Source organism: Grampus griseus, assembly GCF_964374135.1.
Source record: "Grampus griseus genome assembly, chromosome: 5".
In the NCBI taxonomy this organism is placed as follows: Eukaryota; Metazoa; Chordata; class Mammalia; order Artiodactyla; family Delphinidae; genus Grampus; species Grampus griseus.
Window position 1 is genome coordinate 6,592,655 of NC_138998.1, and position 21,335 is coordinate 6,613,989.

Sequence of the window (21,335 nt, forward strand, 5' to 3'; positions counted from 1 at the left end):
AAGCTGTTCTAAGACTCTAGTTCTAATACAGCCTGGGGTGAGAAAGTGGAAGGCCGCTGTGGATTAAGAACCTAGGAACTAAAGATATCGACCAGGAATAAAGTTAGCCTCAAGAAATACAGTGCAAAAGCCAAAAAGCCTGTACCTTTCAAGCAGTGACTTGGGGCGGCAGGATGGGAGTGGGGATGGCGAGACTCTCCAGGGCAGGTAGGAAGGGGTGCTGGAGAGATGGCTTGAGATACCTTACCCCTGAGTGGGAAGACAACTGTACATTAATTGAGAGTCACTCTTTTCTTTTCTTTTCTTTTTCTTTTTGTGGTACACGGGCTCTCACTGTTGTGGCCTCTCCCGTCGCGGAGCACAGGCTCCGGATGCGCAGGCTCAGTGGCCATGGCTCACGGGCCCCACCGCTCCGCAGCATGTGGGATCTTCCCGGACCGGGGCATGAACCCGTGTCCCCTGCATCGGCAGGCGGACTCTCAACCACTGAGCCACCAGGGAAGCCCACTCTTTTCATTTTTTAAGTCTTATTATGCAGGCATAAGGCAGTCTATTCAATGAATGATCCTTATTTCAGAAATTTCAAAGACAAGTTTGTTACTTAACACAATTTGTGACCTTATTGCTTCACAGTTCTTCAGAATCATAGAGTGAGTTCTGACTGAGGTTCCAGGTGATGTAGTAAACATTCCAAGCAGAGAGGTCCACCAGCAAGTCAGGGGACCCTCCCACCGGCATCACCACCATCACCACTATCACCCACCCCTCCACTCCTACCACTGCCAACACTAGCCAGGTTGGAGGAACAGAGGCTGGAAAAGGTGGTAAAGAGAGGGCAAAGGATGGTGGCAATCCCAAAGGAACATGGAAGTTAATAGCGCTTTCAGGTAACGTTTCTTCATTTGTATTGGATAACAAATGTAGTCAATGAACAATTATATCTGCAGTTTTCTTTTTCCTCCACTTTCTCAGTCATCAAATGAAACTTTGGCTTCCTGTTAGACTATGTACGTGGAGGAGCGGTATATTCCTCCGACTACCTTATACAAAAAGGGCTTCTGTCTCTCTCTCTCTCCTTTTATTCTGCTATATTTTTCATGATAGTACTTATCTCTGATATTATGTGTTTCCATGTTTCCTTTATTTTTTTAATTTTTATTATTATTATTATTTTTTGCGGTACGCGGGCCTCTCACTGTTGTGGCCTCTCCTGTTGCGGAGCACAGGCTCCGGATGCGCAGGCTCAGCGGCCATGGCTCATGGGCCCAGCCACTCCGTGGCACGTGGGACCCTCCCGGACCGGGGCATGAACCCGTGTCCCCTGCATCGGCAGGTGGACTCTCAACCACTGTGCCACCAGGGAAGTCCCATGTTTCCTTTATTTACTGTCTGTCTTTCATATCAGAATATAAGTTTCATTACAGAAAATGCCTTTGTTCGCATCTCTATCCCAAGCAAATAAACCAGTACCTGGCAAATTGCAGACATCCAAGTGTTTGTTGAATGAATGAATGAACGAACGAATATATGAAGATGCATTACATTCTAAGAATGGCTCCACGTGAGAGAGAGTTGTATTATGGCTCTATATAGGAAAATAAAATTCTGATATAACTTTATTTTTATCTGATGACTCTAGGTCTAACTATAGAATTGGTATGCCTTATATATTGTCCCAACAGTTCTACAAGCCTCAGAAAAACTGTATCCTTTATATGAATATTACCAAATAATAGCAATTTTAAAATATTTGATATACGTTTTGGTCAGAGAGCTGAAAAGCTTTGCCGGTACCCATTTTTTCCACTACTTCTCTGTGTGCCTGTCCACCTCCTCGGCTGGGTCGTCTTCATCCTTCTGCCTGCTAGCTGGTCATCCCTTTGGTTTGACCTTGGAGCCCTTGCTGCTTTCTCAACTGAGTGTTTTTCTAGGTCAGCTTCTCAAGTGTCATGGTGCCATTCCTAGCCAGATGAAGGTTGGGCTCCTGGTTGAGTCCTGTCATGGGGCTCTGTCCTGGCTTCATCTGACCTGTCTGGTTCTTTGTATGAGCACATGGGTGGGACTACAGACTCCTCCCCTCATAGCTTCAAGGGCAAGACACCAGCCTTATTCGTAAGCTGCACTGTAGCTGCACAGTAGCTGGCCTGTTGTAGGTATTGAAGAAGTGAATGGTTGCTGACTAAATACTGAAATATCGATGAGTGAGATTGATAGAACTGGGGGATTTGATGGGTACGTGGGGCCTCATTATATGTTTCCATTTTTGTGTGATTTTAAAATTTTCCATTAAAAAAAGAAACAAGTTTCTTTTAGATTCTTATGGTGGTTTTCTGCTGCTAAATCCAAATATTTGTACATTTTATAGACAACATTAATAAAATATATTGTTTTAATTAAGATAACTGAGTAAAGAAAAAGTTAAAAATAGAAAAACAAAACAAAAAAAGAAACCAAAATTGGTTGGTGAGGCAAAACCAGGAAAGATTGCTACTAGGCTAATAGTTCAATGAGCATTTATGGAGTGGAAATTTGTAAATGAAATTTTACTGTAGGGATGAGTAGCTGTATCCAATAGAGTTGTGCACATCAGGGAATTAAATACACATAAGGAAAGGAGCAGACTAAATATACCCATATCAAATACAATTCATATATTAGTTGAGTTGAAGTTAGCTAATTTTTTAAAATTAAATTGAAGTATAGTTGATTTACAATGTTGTGTTAAGTTTCTGCTGTACAGCAAAGTAATTCAGTTATACATATGTATACTTTTTTAATATTCTTTTCCATTGTGGTTTATCACAGGATATTGAATATAGTTCCCTGTGCTATACAGTAGGGCCTTGTTGTTTCTCTGTTTTATATGTAGTAGTTTGTATCTGTTAATCCCAAACTCCTCATTTATCCCTCCGCCACCTCCTTTTCCCTTTGGTAACCATAAGTTTGTTTTCATTTTTTAAATTTATTTTATTGAAGTATAGTTGATTTACAATGTTATGTTAATTTCTACTGTACAGCAAAGTGATTCAGTTATACATATATATATTCTTTTTCATATTCTTTTCCATTATATTTATCACAGGATACTGAATATAGTTCCCTGCGCTGTACAGTAGGACCTTGTTGTTTATCCATCCTATATATATAATACTAGTTTGCATCTGGAAGTTAGCTGGTTTTAAGATATCACATTTCATAAACATTTAAAGTCACTAACTTTGATTTTTCAGGTTTTAAAATATTTTGTAACCAAAGCATTTTTTTTCAGGTCTCTCATACCTCCACAGGCCCTTTCAAAGATCTCCTGCCCTAGGAATTGCCCATAAAAATGGATACAAATGGCTTCATATGCTGAGTACTGTTGTAGATGCTTCAGATAGGAAGGAGTGTAAGAAAGGGTGTCTGCTTTCTGGAAATTTATCATCCAGCTCCTCTTCTTTCCTCAGGCCATACCTCTTTCCCTTTGCAGTCCTAAAAATTTCTGTCCTTACTATCCATTCTTTTCATCATTCTGCTTGGTTTGGGCATCTCCCATTCATTTTCTTGAGAACTCTTTAATTAGGACAAACGCGTTTTTTTTTAATTATTCTATTTCTTTATATAATATTATATAAATAAAATTATTTTATTATTAGGACAAAATCGAATACAAAAATAATTATGCTTTATATTTGAAATCACATTCCTAGATCTCAAGCATATACCTTCACTTGCCTAGATAAAATATTGTGCTGATTTATCTGAGTGTTTGTTCTTAGAGGTCTAGCTGACTTTCTGGAGATTTTGCTGAATTTCATTTGGGCCTACACAGGCCAATCACCAATTCCTTAAGTACTTACTATGTGTTTTGGGGGGGAATCACAGAAAGAGGAATAAGAATATTCTAGGCCAATATAAAATCTCAAGGATCCAAAACAAATTGCAAAGATAGGGGACTGCTTGAAGAGATATTCAGTGCATCAATCCAGGCATGTAAATATCTTTTATCCTGTTTGCAGAGTGTTTTGGAAATCAAGGCAATTGTACACAAGAAAACTGACATATGATTCAGATGAGGGAGTCCCACTTACCTGGAGAAGAGAGCATTTTAAAAGGAAAAAGAAGAGACCATCACGAAGTGCAGGTCTACAATGAGATGATCACGTTTCCCTGTTCCATATGCAAGCATGAAATTGACCTACCTGGAATATTCCTCCATAAAAAGCAGCATGTAGCTCTGGCTACATTGGGCTTTCAGTGGATGGGTGGGGAGAAACCAGGGCTCTCAGCGATTGCTGATCAGAGGCAGTCCGTCATTGCTAAACTATTGTCATCGTTTGCATTTACTGAAAAAATCTTACAGGGCATTAATAATGCTTTTGAGCTCCTTTGCAAGAAACAAATACCAGCACACTATAAGATTATTGATAACATTCCCAAGAGTTCAATATATCCTCAAAAAATCTGTCACCTATTAATTAAAGGAGCAGCCATTTGCGAAGACAGGAATTCTACGTGGAGAACTGACATGAATGATAAATTCACTGTCGTGAATAATTTTGGCAACAAACCCAATGTGTGTTTTTTTGGTTTGTTTGATGGACATCACGGTGCCTCGGCAGCAGACTTGACATCAGTGGAACTCCCAGTTTTACTTCTCCACCAACTTTCCAGACTTGATCCTTCCTACCAAATGACCCCTGAAGAGCAAACAGTAATCAATTCTTTTCACACAGTGTTTAGAGAAGACTACAGAGCTATAGAAGACACCTTCTCCTCCATAAAGAAAAAGACGAAAGCATTGAAAAGTGAGTATGAGAACATACACAAAGCCTTTGCAAAAGCATTTTGGAGAATGGACAGGCTTTTACGTCTTGGAAGGAAAGAAGTGTCCAGGGCTCGATGGAGCGGCTGTTCTGCAGTTACTTGCATATTGGAAGGCAACATTGAAAGTCCCAAAGCTAAGAAGTCTTCGAGAAGATTCAATGACCTTGATGCTTCTTTGGTCCCTTTCCAGGAGACGCCGAAAATAATTTCTGGAGTGCTACATATCGCAAACACTGGTATGTATATTGAATGGTACCAGGTTACACCTTAACATGTTTTATTCCTGGCAGCAAAACCTCTCTTGCTTCCAGAATTACCTAGTGACCTATTATTTAATGACTTACTAGTGCCTAGATATTTCACTGACCAATTTAAGAAACGACCAATAACCACAGTTTAAATGTAGATTTGCAGGTACAAAATGAATTGTAATTATGTCTCAAGGAGGCACGTACATGAAATAATGTGACCAAAACATGACGTTTTCTAAATGGGGTAGCAACACAGCTATTGATAAAGGCAAAGCAAATCTATTACATTTGCTCAGATCGGAATGAAACCAAAACATTCCCCACACTTCCCTTTTTCGGGAGAATGGAAAGTTCTTTGAGTGTTGTTAGTATAGCTGCTAAACTGGTCAGTTTTTCTGGTAACTAACATATTTGCAACAGGTCACTCTTGTGCTCACTGGCCAAGTTGCATCGATTTCATCTTAGGAAAAACAATCGTCCGTGATTCAGTTTTATAGGCGTGTATTTCCTTCTCCAAAAATTTTGGCTGGATTCTTTTAATTTTATTTCAAGAAGCAATTCTTTTGACTTGCTGTGCTAAAGTTCTAGCTAAGGAGCTTGCCAAACTCGAAAGCCCAGAGGTAAAACAGTTTTAGCCAAGTTAACCCGAGTTCCATGCTCATTTCCATGAGATGCTTAACTAGGGTTCCACCACCCCTTTCCTCGGTAGAATTATTATTAATGACAGTGTCCACTTGCTGAATATTGCGCACAGAGTAATTTCTCATGTAGTCTTCCAAGAACTCTGATATCTAAAGATATCTAAGTATTGTTTTTAAAAAAATATATTCGACATGTAACATTGTGTAAGTTTAAGAAGCAAAACATGTTAATTTGATACATTTTTATATTGTAACATGATTGCCATTGTAGCGATAATTACCACTTCTATCACATTACATAATCATCATTTCTTTATAGTGGTTGAAAAAATTAAGTTCTAGTCTCTTAGCAAGTTTGATGATTAAAATATATACGTTCTCTCTGTTCCCAATATTGTGCATTAGACCTCTAAGACGTATTTACTGCTCATTGCAAGTTTGGACCCTTAAATCGCATCTGTTCTCCTTCCCAACCCCTGCCGCCATTTCTAAGTGGTGTTGACCCAGTTGTCCAGATAAGAAAATAGAAGCTCGGAGAGGTGAAATTATTTGTTCAAGGTGTCAGAGGTGATAGAAATTGGAGCTGGAAATCAAACTGCCTCTGAAGGAGATTGCTTCCAGAGTCTGAGGAGTCTGGGCCTCAGGGAGTGGGACTTTGGCCCACACCGGGGCCAGATATATTCACCAAGACCATTACAATGTCAAGGTCCCTGGAAGCTGGCCTGTTTCTGATCTAACTCTGGTTGTGAGCCCAAAATGAGAACACCAGATTAAGCAATACCACGGAGCCAAGTGCAATGCCAATTTCCTTGGAGCATTTGCCATTTCTCAGGCCCTACCCTGAGGTTCCAAAGTGCTTCAGAGCAGGCCTACTTCATGGATGGAGAGTTTTCAGATTTCAAACTAATCTGGGAACTGACCCATATCCTTGGACTTTGGACCTCTATTAGAAAATATCATTTGATATCATGGTTCCTGGGAAATGAAAGGAAAATATACAAGATACTCAATAAGTAGATACTATCATCAAATGTTCAGTTTACTATGATTCATTACTTCCAAGCCCACTGTTGTTTGGCAGGTTCTAATTTCCAGGTCAAACATTTTTTTGGATCTAATTTACAGGCTTACATACATAACTGTGTTAAAATGTTTTCATTTGGGCATCCTTCATTCTAATAGAAACAAATAAGTAGGGGGAAAAAATCCAACTTGTGAAAGGGAGGTCATGATTTATGATACAAAAGTGCTCCTAAAAGAAAGTAATTTAAATGAGTTACAAAAAATAAATGTTCACACAAATTTATCAAGGGCATGTTTTGTATTTTATAAAACAAGACCTATAAAGATAGCAAGGGGATTCATTTTTCTTGTTTGAAATTTGTCAAATACCAGTATCATCACAACTCTGGAATTAAAACCAAGAAAAAAACTCCACCTCACTTTATAAGGAAACATGAGTGTGGTGATACAGTCATTGAATAAGTGTTGAATTTGTGCATGTGGAAAAAGATCCTTCCAAACAGACATTCCTGACTTTTTTTCTTAGCACTTCTCATTTATATTGCATTTTATCACTTCTCCTGGTGCTCTCTTATTTTTCTTCAGTTAATCCTCACAGGTTTAAAACTCAAACATATTGATACAGCATACATAATTACACTTTTTTCACAACATCAAATAAACCACAAATTTTTACATTTCTAATTAACCACACTAGTTCCTTATAAACATATGGGATTCTTATTTGATCCCCTAAATCCTTTTCCCCAGTGATTTTATATTTAATAGCTTTATTGAGATACAACTCACAAAGAACACAGTTCATCCAAGTAAAGTCTACGGCTCAGTGATTTTTACTATATTCACTGATACAGCCTTTTCTCCCCATCTTTTTATCTTTGAATCAAGTGTCTTGTTAGAGAACATATAGGTGGATCTTGTTTGTATTCATTTACTGTGGTTGTTGTTACAAATTTACCATAGATTTCGTGGCTCACACAACAGAAATTTATTCTCTTACAGTTCAAGAAGTTCTAAACCAGCATAACTGGCCCAATGTCTTCATGGCAGTGCTCCCTCCAGAGGATGTGGGAAAGAATTTGTTCCTTGCTCCTTCCACCTTCTGCTTGGCTGTCAGTATTCCTTGGGTTGTGGCCACATCACTCTGATCTCAAATGTGCTTCCATGTGCACATTTCCTTCTTCTGTGTCTGTAGCCAAATCTCCCTCTTGTGGTTGAATTTAGAACCCACCCAGACAATCCAGTGTGAAGCATCTCAGGATCATTAATCACATCTTCAAAGTCTTTGCCATATAAGGTAACATTTACAGGCTCCAGAGATTAGGTTCTGATATCTTTGGGGATTTTATTCAGCCAGCCACCATGTTTGTTTGTTCGTTTTTCCATTCTGCCAAACTTTGCCTTTTGATTCAAGTATTTAATTCATTTACATTTAAGGTAATTAATTATAGGGTAGGATATATGTCTGACATGTTTCTGTTTGTTTTCTCTCTCTCTCTCTCTCTCTCTCTCTATATATATATATATATATACATCTTTTGTTTTTCTATTCCTCCGATACTGCTTTCTTTTTTTTCCCTCAACTAAGATTAGTCATCCTTTTTTTAAAATTTAATTTTATTTATTTTTTTATACAGCAGGTTCTTATTAGTCATCCATTTTATACACATCAGTGTATACATGTCAATCCCAAGCTCCCAATTCATCACACCAACTCCCCCACCCCCCACCACTTTCCCCCCTTGGTGTCCATATGTTTGTTCTCTACATCTGTGTCTCAATTTGTGTCCTGCAAACCAGTTCATCTGTACCATTTTTCTAGGTTCCACATAACGCGTTAATATACGATATTTGTTTTTCTCTTTCTGACTTACTTCACTCTGTATGACAGTCTCTAGATCCATCCACGTCTCAACAAATGACTCAATTTCGTTCCTTTTTACAGCTGAGTAATATTCCATTGTATATATGTATCACATCTTCTTTATCCATTCATCTGTCGATGGGCATTTAGGTTAGTTCCATGACCTGGCTATTGTAAATAGTGCTGCAATGAACACTAGGGTGCATGTGTCTTTTTCAATTATCGTTTCTCTTTTTGAATTAGGGTTTCTCTTTTTGAATTATGGTTTTCTCTGGGTATATGCCCAGTAGTGAGATTGATGGATCATATGGTAATTCTATTTTTAGTTTTTTAAGGAACCTCCATACTGTTCTTCATAGTGGCTATATCAATTTACATTCCCACCAACAGTGCAAGAGGGTTCCCTTTTCTCCACACCCTCTCCAGCATTTGTTGTTTGTAGATCTTCTGATGATGCCCATTCTAACTCGTGTGAGGTGATACCTCATTGTAGTTCTGATTTGCATTTCTCTAATAATTAGTGATGTTGAGCAGCTTTTCATGTGCTTCTTGGTCAGCTGTATGTCTTCTTTGGAGAAATGTCTATTTAGGTCTTCTGCCCATTTTTGGATTGGGTTGTTTGTTTCTTTAATATTGAGCTGCATGAGCTGTTTATATATTTTGGAGATTAATCCTTTGTCCAATGATTTATTGGCAAATATTTTCTCCCATTCTGAGGGTTGTCTTTTCGTCTTCTTTATGGTTTCCTTTCCTGTGCAAAGGCTTTGAGGTTTCATTAGGTCCTATTTGTTTATTTTTGTTTTTATTTCCATTACTCTAGGAGGTGGATCAAAAACGATCTTACTGTGATTTATGACAAAGAGTGTTCTTCCTATGTTTTCCTCTTAGAGTTTTATAGTGTCTGGTCTTACATTTAGGTCTCTAATCCATTTTGAGTTTATTTTTGTGTATGGTGCTAGGGAGTGTTCTAATTTCATTCTCTTACATGTAGCTGTCCAGTTTTCCCAGCACCACTTATTGAAAAGACTGTCTTTTCTCCATTGTATATCCTTGCCTCCTTTGTCATAGATTAATTGACCATAGGTGCGTGGGTTTACCTCTGGGCTTTCTATCTTGTTCCATTGATCTATGTTTCTGTTTTTGTGCCAGTACCATATTGTCTTGATTACTGTAGCTTTGTAGTATAGTCTGAAGTCAGTGAGTCTAATTCCTCCAGCTCCGTTTTTTTCCCTCAAGACTGCTTTGGCTATTCGGGGTCTTTTGTGTCTCCATACAGATTTTAAGATTTTTTGTTCTAGTTCCGTAAAAATTGCCATTGGCAGTTTGATAGGGATCACACTGAATCTGTAGATTGCTTTGGATAGTATAATCATTTTCACAATATTGATTCTTCCAATTCAAGAACATGGTATATCTCTCCATCTGTTGGTATCATCTTTAATTGCTTTCATCAGTGTCTTGTAGTTTTCTGCATACAGGTCTTTTGTCTCCCTAGGTAGGTTTATTCCTCTTGTCTCCCTAGGTAGGTTTATTCTTTTTGTTGCAATGGTAAATGGGAGTGTTTCCTTAATTTCTCTTTCAGATTTTTCATCATTAGAGTATAGGAATGCAAAATATTTCTGTGCATTAATTTTGTATCCTGCAACTTTACCAAATTCATTGATGAGCTCTAGTCGTTTTCTGGTGGCATTTTTAGGATTCTCTATGTATAGTATCATGTAATCTGCAAACAGTGACAGTTTTACTTCTTCTTTTCAAATTTGTATTCCTCTTATTTCTTTTTTTTCTCTGATTGCCATGGCTTGGACTTCCAAAACTATGTTGAATAATAATGGTGAGAGTGGACATCCTTGTCTTGTTCCTGATCTTAGAGGAAATGCTTTCAGTTTTTCACCATTGAGAATGATGTTTGCTGTGGGTTTGTCATATATGGCCTTTATTATGTTGAGGTAGGTTCCCTCTATGCCCACTTTCTTGAGAGTTTTTATCATAAATTGGTGTTGAATTTTGTCAAAAGCTTTTTCTGCATCAATTGCGATGATCATATGGTTTTTCTTCTTCAATTTGTTAATACGGTGTATCACATTGATTGATTTGCGTATATTGAAGAATCCTTGCATCCCTGGGATAAATCTCACTTGATCATGGTGTATGATCCTTTTAATGTGTTGTTGGATTCTGTTTGCTAATAGTTTGTTGAGGATTTTTGCATCTGTATTCATCAGTGATATTGGTCTGTAATTTTCTTTTTTTGTAGTATCTTTGTCTGGTCTTGGTATCAGGGTGATGGTGGCCTCTTAGAATGAGTTTGGGACTGTTCCTTCCTCTTCAAGTTTTTGGAAGAGTTTGAGAAGGATGGCTGTTAGCTCTTCTCTAAATGTTTGATAGAATTCACCTGTGAAGCCATCTGGTCCTGGACTTTTGTTTGTTGGAAGGTTTTTAATCACAGTTTCAATTTCATTATTTGTGATTGGTCTGTTCATGTTTTCTATTCCTTCCTTTCAGTCTTGGGAAGTTATACCTTTCTAAGAATTTGTCCATTTCTTCCAGGTTGTCCATTTTATTGGCATAGAGTTGCTTGTAGTAGTCTCTTAGGATGCTTTGTATTTCTGCGGTGTCTGTTGTAAATTCTCCTTTTTCGTTTCTAATTTTACTGATTTGAGTCCTCTCCCAATTTTTCTTGATGAGTATTAGAGTATTTTGTATTAGTTTCTAGTACATCATTTTAATTCCTGTATTTCTTTTACTATATATATATATATATATATATATATTTTTTTTTTTTTTTTTTTTTTTTTTCGGTATGCGGGCCTCTCACTGTTGTGGCCTCTCTGGTTGCAGAGCACAGGCTCCGGACGCACAGGCTCAGCGGCCATGGCTCACGGGCCCAGCCTCTGTGGCATGTGGGATCTTCCCGGACCAGGGCACGAACCCATGTCCCCTGCATTGGCAGGCAGACTCTCAACCACTGTGCCACCCGGGAAGCCCCCTGTTACTATATATTTTTAAAAAATATATTTTTAGTGGCTATTCTGAGGATTATAATAAAATCTTAACTTAAAAACAATTCGGCTTGCATTAATGCCAACTTAACTTCAAAAGATATATATGGCATCTTTGCTCCAATATAGCTCCATTTCCTGCAGCCTTCTTTATACTTTATGGAATTACATCTTTACACATTACAAGCCTATAAAGTTTTTTTTTTTAAAGTTTTATATTATTGTTTTATGCAGCTTTCTTCTAAATAAGACAGGAAAATAAAAGTGTTAAAAGTAAAATACATTTTTTACTGTTTTATATTTACCTATATACAGTTGACTCCTGAACAACATGAGTTTGAACTGTGTGGGTCCACTTATATGCAGAATATTTTCAATAGTAAACATACTATTACACAATCCATGGTTGATTGAATCTGTGAATGTGGAACTGCAGATATGGAGGGCTGTCTATTGGACTTGAATATCCACAGATCTGTTGTGTGTCCTGAACAGTGCTCCCCAGATACTGAAAGATAATTGTAGTTACCTTTCTTTTTTTGTGTGGGTTTGAGTTACAATCTAGCGTTTTCATTTTTGCCTGAAAGACTCCCTTTAGTATTTCTTGTATGGAAAGTCTACTAATGATGAATTCTCTCACTCTTTTTTAACTGGGAATGTGTTAATTTCTTCATTTTTAAAAGGATAGTTTTGCTTTTTTTTTTTGCAGTACGCAGGCCTCTCACTGTTGTGGCATCTTCCGTTGCGGAGCACAGGCTTCAGACGTGCAGGCTCAGCAGCCATGGCTCACAGGCCCAGCCGCTCCAAGGCATGTGGGATCTTCCCGGACCGGGGCACGAACCCGTGTCTCCTTCATCGGCAGGTGGACTCTCAACCACTGCGCCACCAGGGAAGCCCTAGTTTTGCATTTTGAATATGTCATCACATTGCCATCTAGCCTCCATGGTTTCTGATGAGACATAATTTTTGATCTTATTGAGTATCCCTTGGCTGTATGTAATGAGCCACTTTTCTCATTCTACTTTCATTATTCTTTCTTTCTCTTTTGACAGTTTGACTATGATGTGTTTAAGTACTGACCTCTAATTTAAACTCTTTGGAGTCTGTTGAGCTTCTTGTATGTTTTTATTCCAATTTGGGAAGTTTTTGGCTATTAGTTCTTCAAATATTCTTTTTTCCCCACTTCTGTCTTCTCCTTCCATTATGCATATGTTGGTATACTTGGTGGTGTCCCACAAGTCTCTGCGATGCTGTTCACTTTACTTCATTCTTTTTATTTTTCCTATTCTTCAGATTGGATATTCTCAATTTATCAATCAAGTTTGCTGATTCTTCTGCCAGATCAAACCTGATGCTGAGCTCATTCTAGTGAATTTTTCGTTTAAGACATTGTACTTTTCAACTCCAGAATTTCATGCTTCTTTGTTATAATTTCCATCTCTTTATTGATAGTCTCTAGGTTGGTGGATCATTGTTCTCATGCTTTCCTTTCATTTTTAGCCCCATTTTCCTTTAAACGTATTGATAATTTTTTTTTTTTTTTTTTTTGCGGTACATGGGCATCTCAGTATTGTGGCCTCTCCTGCCGCGGAGCACAGGCTCTGGATGCGCAGGCCCAGCAGCCACAGCTCACGGGCGCAGCTTCTGCACAGCACGCGGGATCCTCCCGGACCGGGGCACGAACCTGCATCCTCTGCATCTGCAGGCAGACTCCCAACCACTGCGCCACCAGGAAAGCCCTACTGATAAATTTTAAAACATTTTCGTCCAGTTAGTTCTAATGCCTAGACTTCCTCATGGACAGCTTCTATTGACTTAGTTTCTTTCCTGTATATGGGCTATGCTTTCATTACTATGTTTCATTACTCTCTCATTACTCTTTTTTTGTTGAAAACTGGACATTTAAAATAATATAGATGCCCTCCCTCTCCAGGGTTTGTTGTTGCTACTGTTTTTGTGACTTATATGAACTAATTCTGTAGACTCTATATTCTGTCATGTGCAGACAAAAAGCCTCTGCTTGGTTGGTTATCTTAGTGTTCAGCTAATGACTAGATGGAGATTTCTTTAAATACCTACTACTAATATGCATGTCTTCCAGTCTTTGCTGAGGCTCTTTTTTTTTTTTTTTTTTCTGTATGCGGGCCTCTCACTGTTGTGGCCTCTCCCGCTGCGGAGCACAGGCTCCGGACGCGCAGGCTCAGTGGCCATGGCTCACAGGCCCAGCCGCTCTGCAGCATGTGGGATCTTCCCGGACCGGGGCACGAACCCATGTCCCCTGCGTCGGCAGGTGGACCCTCAACCACTGCGCCACCAGGGAAGCCCGGCTCTGTCTTTTTTGAGGCTTGTCTTGTAAAAAATGGCAGGCAGTTTAAACCTCTGCCTATGCTTTTACTTCCTACTTGGGTTAATCATCAAAATTAGTCATAGGTGAGAAATTAAGGCTTGTTCAGGTCCTGGGCATGTATACAGCCTGCACATGTGCATGCTCTTCTGTTTCCCCAGGAGTATGTTTGAGCTTTTCAAAACCCTCTGTAGGGTCTCAGTCCTCAGCTCTTTCTTATACTTTTTGGGGGGTCAGCCTCTTGTCATCCCCAGATGCTTTCAGTGCCTCAGGCAAGTGTGATTTTAAACAATTGCTGCTGGTTTTTGGCAAACACACTGAGGATGAGTTATTTGCATAGAGTAAGCTCTGAGTCAAGTCAAATGATGACAAGATTTGAGAATGGAGCTTTCTTCAGGGACTTGCAAGACAGTTCACATAATGACAATTCTCTGGGGACAGATAATTTTAGGGAGGTCTAAAGCCATCCTTTCTCCTGCAGAGGCTGCTAGACTGTTGATTGCAGAGCTAGCATCACTATAAAATGTTTGGTTTTCAAGGCTACTGCAGAGCTGAAGAGAAGTGGTTGGAAGTAGGCCAAGTTACAAGGCCATGACCACTTGGTTTTACCTACTTTGTTTCTCTTCAATGTTTCTCAGATTTTTGCAAGCCTTTGGTTAATTTCCAGCATTTCAGAAAAGTTGACTTTAACAATTCTTGTCAGTGTTCTCATTCCTTTTCCTGAGGAGTAGATTTTCAGAGATCCTTACTCTGCAATATCTAATCTTTTCTTCTGCAATATTGAACCTGCTGTTAATCACATCCAGTGTAGTGTTCATTTTAAATTTTGTATTTTTCATCTTCACAAGTTTGATTTTTAAAATTATCTTCCATGTCTGTATTTAACTTTATAACATTGAGAGTTGTTGCCTACTAATTCCAACATCTGCCTCAGTTCTGGGCTGGTTTCAATTGATTTTTCATTTTATTATGGGCAGTATTTCCCTACTTATTTGCATGCTTGCTGTTTTAGTTTCTTAGGGCTGCCATAACAAATTAGCTGAAACTTGGCAGCTTAAAACAACGAAAATCCATTCTCACAGTTCTGGAGGCTAGTTGACCAAAATCAAGGTGTTTGCAAGGCCATATTTCTTTCCTCCACTGTTCAGCATCAGTTTGAAATAGTCCATTATTCTGGCAGTCTGCGTGGTGGGTGAGAGGCATATATTTATTTTCAGTTCAGTGTTGCAGTGAGGGCGTGGTTCTTTGGGCTCCTAGCTTTGTTGGGGAAAACCACTAGTTTTCCCCACCTTGAACAAGCCCTAGGTTTTGTTTCCTGTTCCATAACCCCGTGAAAAGTCTAAGCTCATTTATTCAGCTCAATAAATGCTCTCAGATAAAAACTGGCTTTTGCTCTTGGCATACTCTGGGATTCAGCCATTATTCTTTTGACAGGAGAATTCTTTACTTTCTTACTAGCTCAACAATGTACATGACTTAAAAGTATATACATTATCCAGGATATTTTCCTATTCTCAGTGGGAGTCAATCCAAGACCCACACTGGCACATTACTGCTCCTTTGTAATATTTGAGTGTTTTAGCGTATCTGCTATTCCAGTATCTTTATGTCTAGATTATACATATTTGTTAATACCTTCTTTTAATGAGGCCCCAGAAACTACCTTTTTTCCTAGTGTCCTTGTTCTCTGTCCTGTGAGCTCACTCTAGATCCAGAGGCCAAGCATGACTTTACCCACTACTTCCCTATTACTCACAATCCTTTATTTGTTCCTCAAGCCCCCTTTCTTCTCTCTTCTTAAGGTTAACAATAACTCCTTTATCTAATCCTCACAACCTGTGAGGTAAGAATAATCTCATTTTAATAGAAGCTTGAGGCTCACCAAAGCCTTATTATATATGGTTATATCATTAGTGAGCCAGAACCCATGTCCTTTAAAGTCTCATTACTTCAAATGAACACCAGCAGCTTCCTGCTTCTAAGGTGTCCCTTCATTCTTATGTGTCTTCACCTTCCTCATTCACAACTGATGCTGTGTTTGCAGATCTTTTAATTTGTTGTGATTTTCCTATCTAGATGTGATTGTCCTTAGTGGTTAAATAAGTTGCTTTTAAAATTACTTCCAGCCCCATCTTTTTCCCCTAAAACCTAATTCAACTCCAGAATCACCTTAAGCAGGGAAAAAAAAAAAATATATATATATATATATATATATACACACACACACACACACATATACATATTCTTAAACAACACTGACCTTTTATAGACTTTTCCTTCCCCATCTCCCTTTTTTGGGGTATGTTGGTTTGTATATATGTGGACTCACATATATACAAACTGGATTCTGAAAATATAATCAACAAATATTTGACAGATAGTTGAGACTAATGTGTGAAGTACTGTTAGGCTCCAGTTGGAAAATGGTGAACTTGAGTTTCATGCTCACACATCTTACAAAACAATCAAAGGAATCTTTTGAACATACAGTGAAAACTAGCTCCACATCAATAAGGCTCTCATGCTCATCACCAGTAGGAAGAGTCAACACATGGCACCCATGCATACAATTTCAGCCTCTTTTGCCAAAATTAGAATCCTGAAAAAAACTGGATATAAGTTGTTTTCCTAACCTCATCTACAGGTGTTTCTACTATGCTTCCATTTTAGGGATACTTCACTAGGGTTTAAATTTCCTTAGTTTGTTTATGCTGCTTTTCAACTGCTCCCTTTTCTTTCTCCAATAACTATTTCCTCATTTCTCAAGTTCCAAGTTCCTGCTCCCTACTCCCTTAAGCCTATAACTCTTTTTAAGGATTTTCTTAGTTTTTTTTTAAATGGGTCTGAAATGAAACATTCATAGCTTCATCTCAATCTCTTTTGGATAGACTCTCTTCAGCTGCTTTTCCCCTTCATGGAACAAAAAGGAAAATAACCTTTGTCAAGTGTCTACTTATTAAATTACCTTCTTAAACTCGACAAAAAATATTGCAGGTGGTAAATTGTTACTCACAGAAATAAAGTGACTTAATGAAAGTCACACAGACAAAACTGGGATTGAAGTACCAAGTAGCAAGCTCTCAAGACTTTCCTCTTCCCCATGCTGCTGCTTCTAAGGCAAGCCATCTTTTTATCCAGGGCACTCGTGCACCTTAGGGATGTTTCCTTTTCTCACCACCATCTAACATTTCTCTTACTCTTTCCTCCAGTCCTTTCCTAAAACTTCCGTTTAAATGACCTTCATGGCCCCATCTGGAAAAAAAAAAAAAAAAAAAGATCTTGCCCATTCAGATCTAGAATTTCGTTTGGGATTGATTCTAGAGGTCATTCTGAAGTTGACGGGGACACTCCTCCTTTTCACAAACTAGAGACAACCCAGCAATTGCAGAAGGCAGTTATGTCATTGCCTTCTGCATAAGGAACACTTTGCCTGACTATACGTGTCATCTATTTTATTTATTATTTATTTTATTGCTGAGTTGGGTCTTTGTTGCTGCGCACAGGCTTTCTCTAGTTGCGGCGAGTGGGGGCTACTCGTGGCAGTGTGCAGGCTTCTTATTGCGGTGGCTTCTCTTGTTGTGGAGCACTGGCTCCAGGCACGCGGGCTTCAGTAGTTGTGGCTCATGGGCTCTAGAGCAGGCTCAGTAGTTGTGGCGCACAGGCTTAGTTGCTCCTCAGCATGTGGGATCTTCCTGGCGCAGGGCTCGAACCCATGTCCCCTACATTGGCAGGCGGATTCTTAACCACTGCGCCACCAGGGAAGCCCCCATACGTGTCATCGTAAAAAGGCTTAAATATCATCTCAAAGCAGTTCATTTTAGTTCCCATTAATGTCCTTAAACATGCTGCCCTTCCAGTAACACTGTTCCTTTTTTTTTTTTTAATTGGAGTACAGCTGATTTACAATGTTGTTAGTTTTAGGTTCCACTTTTGTTTGATAACGTTTTTCTGAACAGCACCATCTCTCCAACTACTGAAAGCTGGTAACTTTATGTCTAGGAATTTGAATACTTATTTATGCTCAGATTCATTATGTTTTTGTGTAAAGGTCTTCTTCATCACAGTTCACTACTTAGTTATTCTCCTTTCCTCCAAACAGATATTACAGGAACCCTTCTTTAAAGCCAATCTCTCAAACTGTCATGTCTTGCTCCTCTCTCTTCCTTCAATTCTCCAAGACACATGGATATACAGTGTTATTTTTAAATCTCCCTCCAATTTCCCATCTTCCTTGAAGCTCTTTGTTCATTATTCTATTCTAGCTTTCAGCTTAATGTAGACAACCACTATCAACAACCCCGATTGCAGCTGGCAGCACATGCAACCCGAGGTCTAAGAAATAGAACTATTAACTCTGCATATCCACTTTTTCGCCATGTCTATTCCATTGATACTCTTCCAGGGCCTCTTATTATCCTCTATTTCCTGAGCTATGCACGAAAAGTTGAGAAACACTGGGTACTTACCCTTCATTTTCTTCTTCCTTCATGCAAATTCACACAGGTTAAGGATGTGAGTTAGTCAGAAGGCACCATTTATCAGGATGAATCAACTGTCCAAGTAATTAAATAACTCAAATCAGATAGCAAGTCAATGGCAGGGCAAAACCTGCAGCCATTACTTACTGTCCTCATTTTCTAGAAAATTTTATTGTGCTGAGCTTAAGGGATGTTCACAATAATAAAATCAACGAAAATGGCATTTCCTACCCTGTAGCACAGCAATTAAAAAAAAAAAGGCAAACAGTAGTACCTAAGATGTTTACCAAGCTCTCTGCAGAGGCAACTAAAATCAAAATACCAACGTATTACCCTTCCACTGTAACTACATAATCATATTAAATGCTTTTCAAATCACACAAACAATGCTTTTTCTTTTTGCTGAGTGAGCTTTGGCTTGCTACATGCAAATAAAACATTTAGAAGTCAGTGGATTGACTATTCTGAGCCTGTGTTTCCAGAGCTATGGTCGCACTATTTATATGTGTAAGTACACAAAGAAATTTTCTAATTTAAAAGAGGAACTGAACCATATGTTCTCCTAAGAGAACAATTCAGTCTACCCAGTTGGCATGTTCAATACCAACCCATGCTGCTTTGCTGGTACAATAATAATTTAAAACTCAGCAGAAGTCAAGAATTATTTTACTGACTTCTCTTCTGCAGAGTGTAAACAGAATGACCAGCAAAAAAGTTAACAGAAAATATTAATAACCAAACCACAAATAAAAGAGGTCATTCAGTTTTGAGGACTATCATTTATACAGCTATCAGGTTTCCAAAATATTTTCCACACAGTCATCTTTTGGTCCCATCCAATAACTCAGATATTAACAATTGCCATTATGTAAATGAGCCAACAGGCTCACTCTATGCCTGACACTAATGCTTCACCAGCTCAGGCTCTGTCCAACATATTAGGTGTGTGAACCTTACCTTCTGAAACCTAAATCCCTTTACCTAAAACGTTAGGGGATTAGAAATGAAGGCCTGCAACAACAAAATTCTGACTCCAGGTACGGTGCCATATTTGAAATCAGAATATTCTAACGTAAATTTTGCCTATGATTCCAGCAATATTAACTCTCATAGGTATTATAAATATATAATTATGTTCCTAAAAACTTGGGAAAGTCAATTTTTCCTAACAAACTAAAGGATTCTGAGTCCTTTTTTGTATACCAAAGAAAATTTTGGTAATACAACCATCCTTCAATCTGTTCAGAGCATTATGTTAAGATTTTCTTAAGATTTTAATAAAGCACACATCATAGGTTCATCTGAATCATGAACAAACTACAATCAGATTTTTAATACCTCAGTTTTCAATCAAAGGGTTTAATGTTGGTTAGCTATTATCCATTTAATACATTAATAACACGTTTTTCTTCACGGGGCTGACAATTTCTTTTTAACACACATAACAAACCTAATAAGATGGACATTAACAGTGGCTTTCTAATTTTTTAATCACCCATACCTGCTAATGGTTTTAACTTTGACCAGTTAAAAATTTTTAACTTTGACCAGTTAAAAATTTACCTAACTGCACTCTTAGAAAAAAATCAAAGTTTGTATTTTTAATTGAAAAGGCATTTATTAAAACATTTTAAAAATGTCTGCTCTATGGAATGTATGTTGGTTATAAAAAAAGTTCAATTCTTGATTCTACAAATATGTAACACTCAGAAGCTGCTTCATAAAAAAATTACTTATTTTTCATTATCTGTAGTTTGTTATTTTAATACTAAATTCAGTATTTTAAACACTAAATTGCTTAAAAATGAGGAATAAATTAGCCCCCCCATTTGAAATCTGAATTACTGTAAATCTTCTAATAATGATATCAATACTACATATATTTAAAAAATATTTTTAAGTGGCCTGGTTTCTATTTATGAAGTTAACAGCATGCTTTGATATAAATGGTTATAAATCTCGAGGATCAATTTTTAAAAATAATCTTTTAGGTAATGTGCAAGCAGTCTTATGCAGAAATGGGAAAGGCTTCTGCCTAACCAAAGAACACACTACACGAAACACAGATGAAAGAAGAAGAGTACTTCAGAATGGAGCAATAATTAGTTCACATGAACCATACGGGCTCCTACAAGGGCAAATAAAAACCACACGAGGACTTGGATTTCATGGAAATCTCAAACTGAAAAAATTCATTATTCCAGCACCTCAAACTATTTCTGTGCCTATAGATGACTTATGTCAATTCCTTATCTTAGCTACTAATGGACTCTGGGAAGTTCTGGATACAAAGGAAGTCACTGCACTGACAATGACAGCTTTTCAAGCATATAAAGAAGCACAGTGTTCTATCACAGGAAACAAATTGTCACCATCCAAAGGGTCTCTGCTTTTCCCAATCGATGAACAAAACACATCTAAACCAGAAACTAACATCCACATAGTGTTTCAGAGCAAATCTGAAGAAAATGTGTCAACTATAAATTCAAGAGAAAATTTGTCAGATTCAAAATATTCTATTCATAACCTTAAAAATATAGGAACATTTCCACCAAAAATGACTAAGCATGATCCTTGCAGTGAGAAAGAAACTGATGGACCAACCAGTGTAGATGGTGTGCCAAAAGACTCAAGTGAAAAAGAGAAAGGATCATGCACTAAGAGTTTCTATGGAGGTGCTGCTGAGTATATCAGCCGTGAACTTGTAAGTGCTGCTTTGGCGGCTGGCTCCAGAGACAACATTACAGTCATGGTCACACTTTTCAATGGAAGCGAGTATCTCCAGAGAGCAAAAACATGAAGACAATTCTTCAGTGAACCAGATGCTAGGATAACATCAACACCACACAAATCATTTTTAAGAATGTAGTAAAGGAAATATAAAAGCAGACTGTGGGTTATACAGTACCATTTATATATGTTCACT

At 38.1% G+C, this 21,335-nt stretch overlaps 1 protein-coding gene across 1 annotated transcript; it reads left to right on the plus strand.

The window, feature by feature from the left end:
* Window positions 1-2,164: 2,164 nt before the first annotated feature.
* PP2D1 (protein phosphatase 2C like domain containing 1) lies at window positions 2,165-21,281 on the plus strand. Its single transcript, XM_082654945.1, has 3 exons — window positions 2,165-2,232; window positions 3,999-5,042; window positions 20,401-21,281. The coding sequence occupies exons 2-3, from the start codon at window positions 4,043-4,045 to the stop codon at window positions 21,207-21,209; spliced, it is 1,809 nt and encodes a 602-aa protein (XP_082511071.1). The 5' UTR covers window positions 2,165-2,232; window positions 3,999-4,042; the 3' UTR covers window positions 21,210-21,281.
* Window positions 21,282-21,335: the final 54 nt, after the last annotated feature.

Bases quoted from the DNA above. Each gene is read 5' to 3' on its own strand.
- PP2D1 (XM_082654945.1), top strand. From the start codon at position 4,043: ATGATTCAGATGAGGGAGTCCCACTTACCTGGAGAAGAGAGCATTTTA. The intron at 5,043-20,400 runs GTATGTATATTG...ATAATCTTTTAG, and splicing joins GCTACATATCGCAAACACTG to GTAATGTGCAAGCAGTCTTA.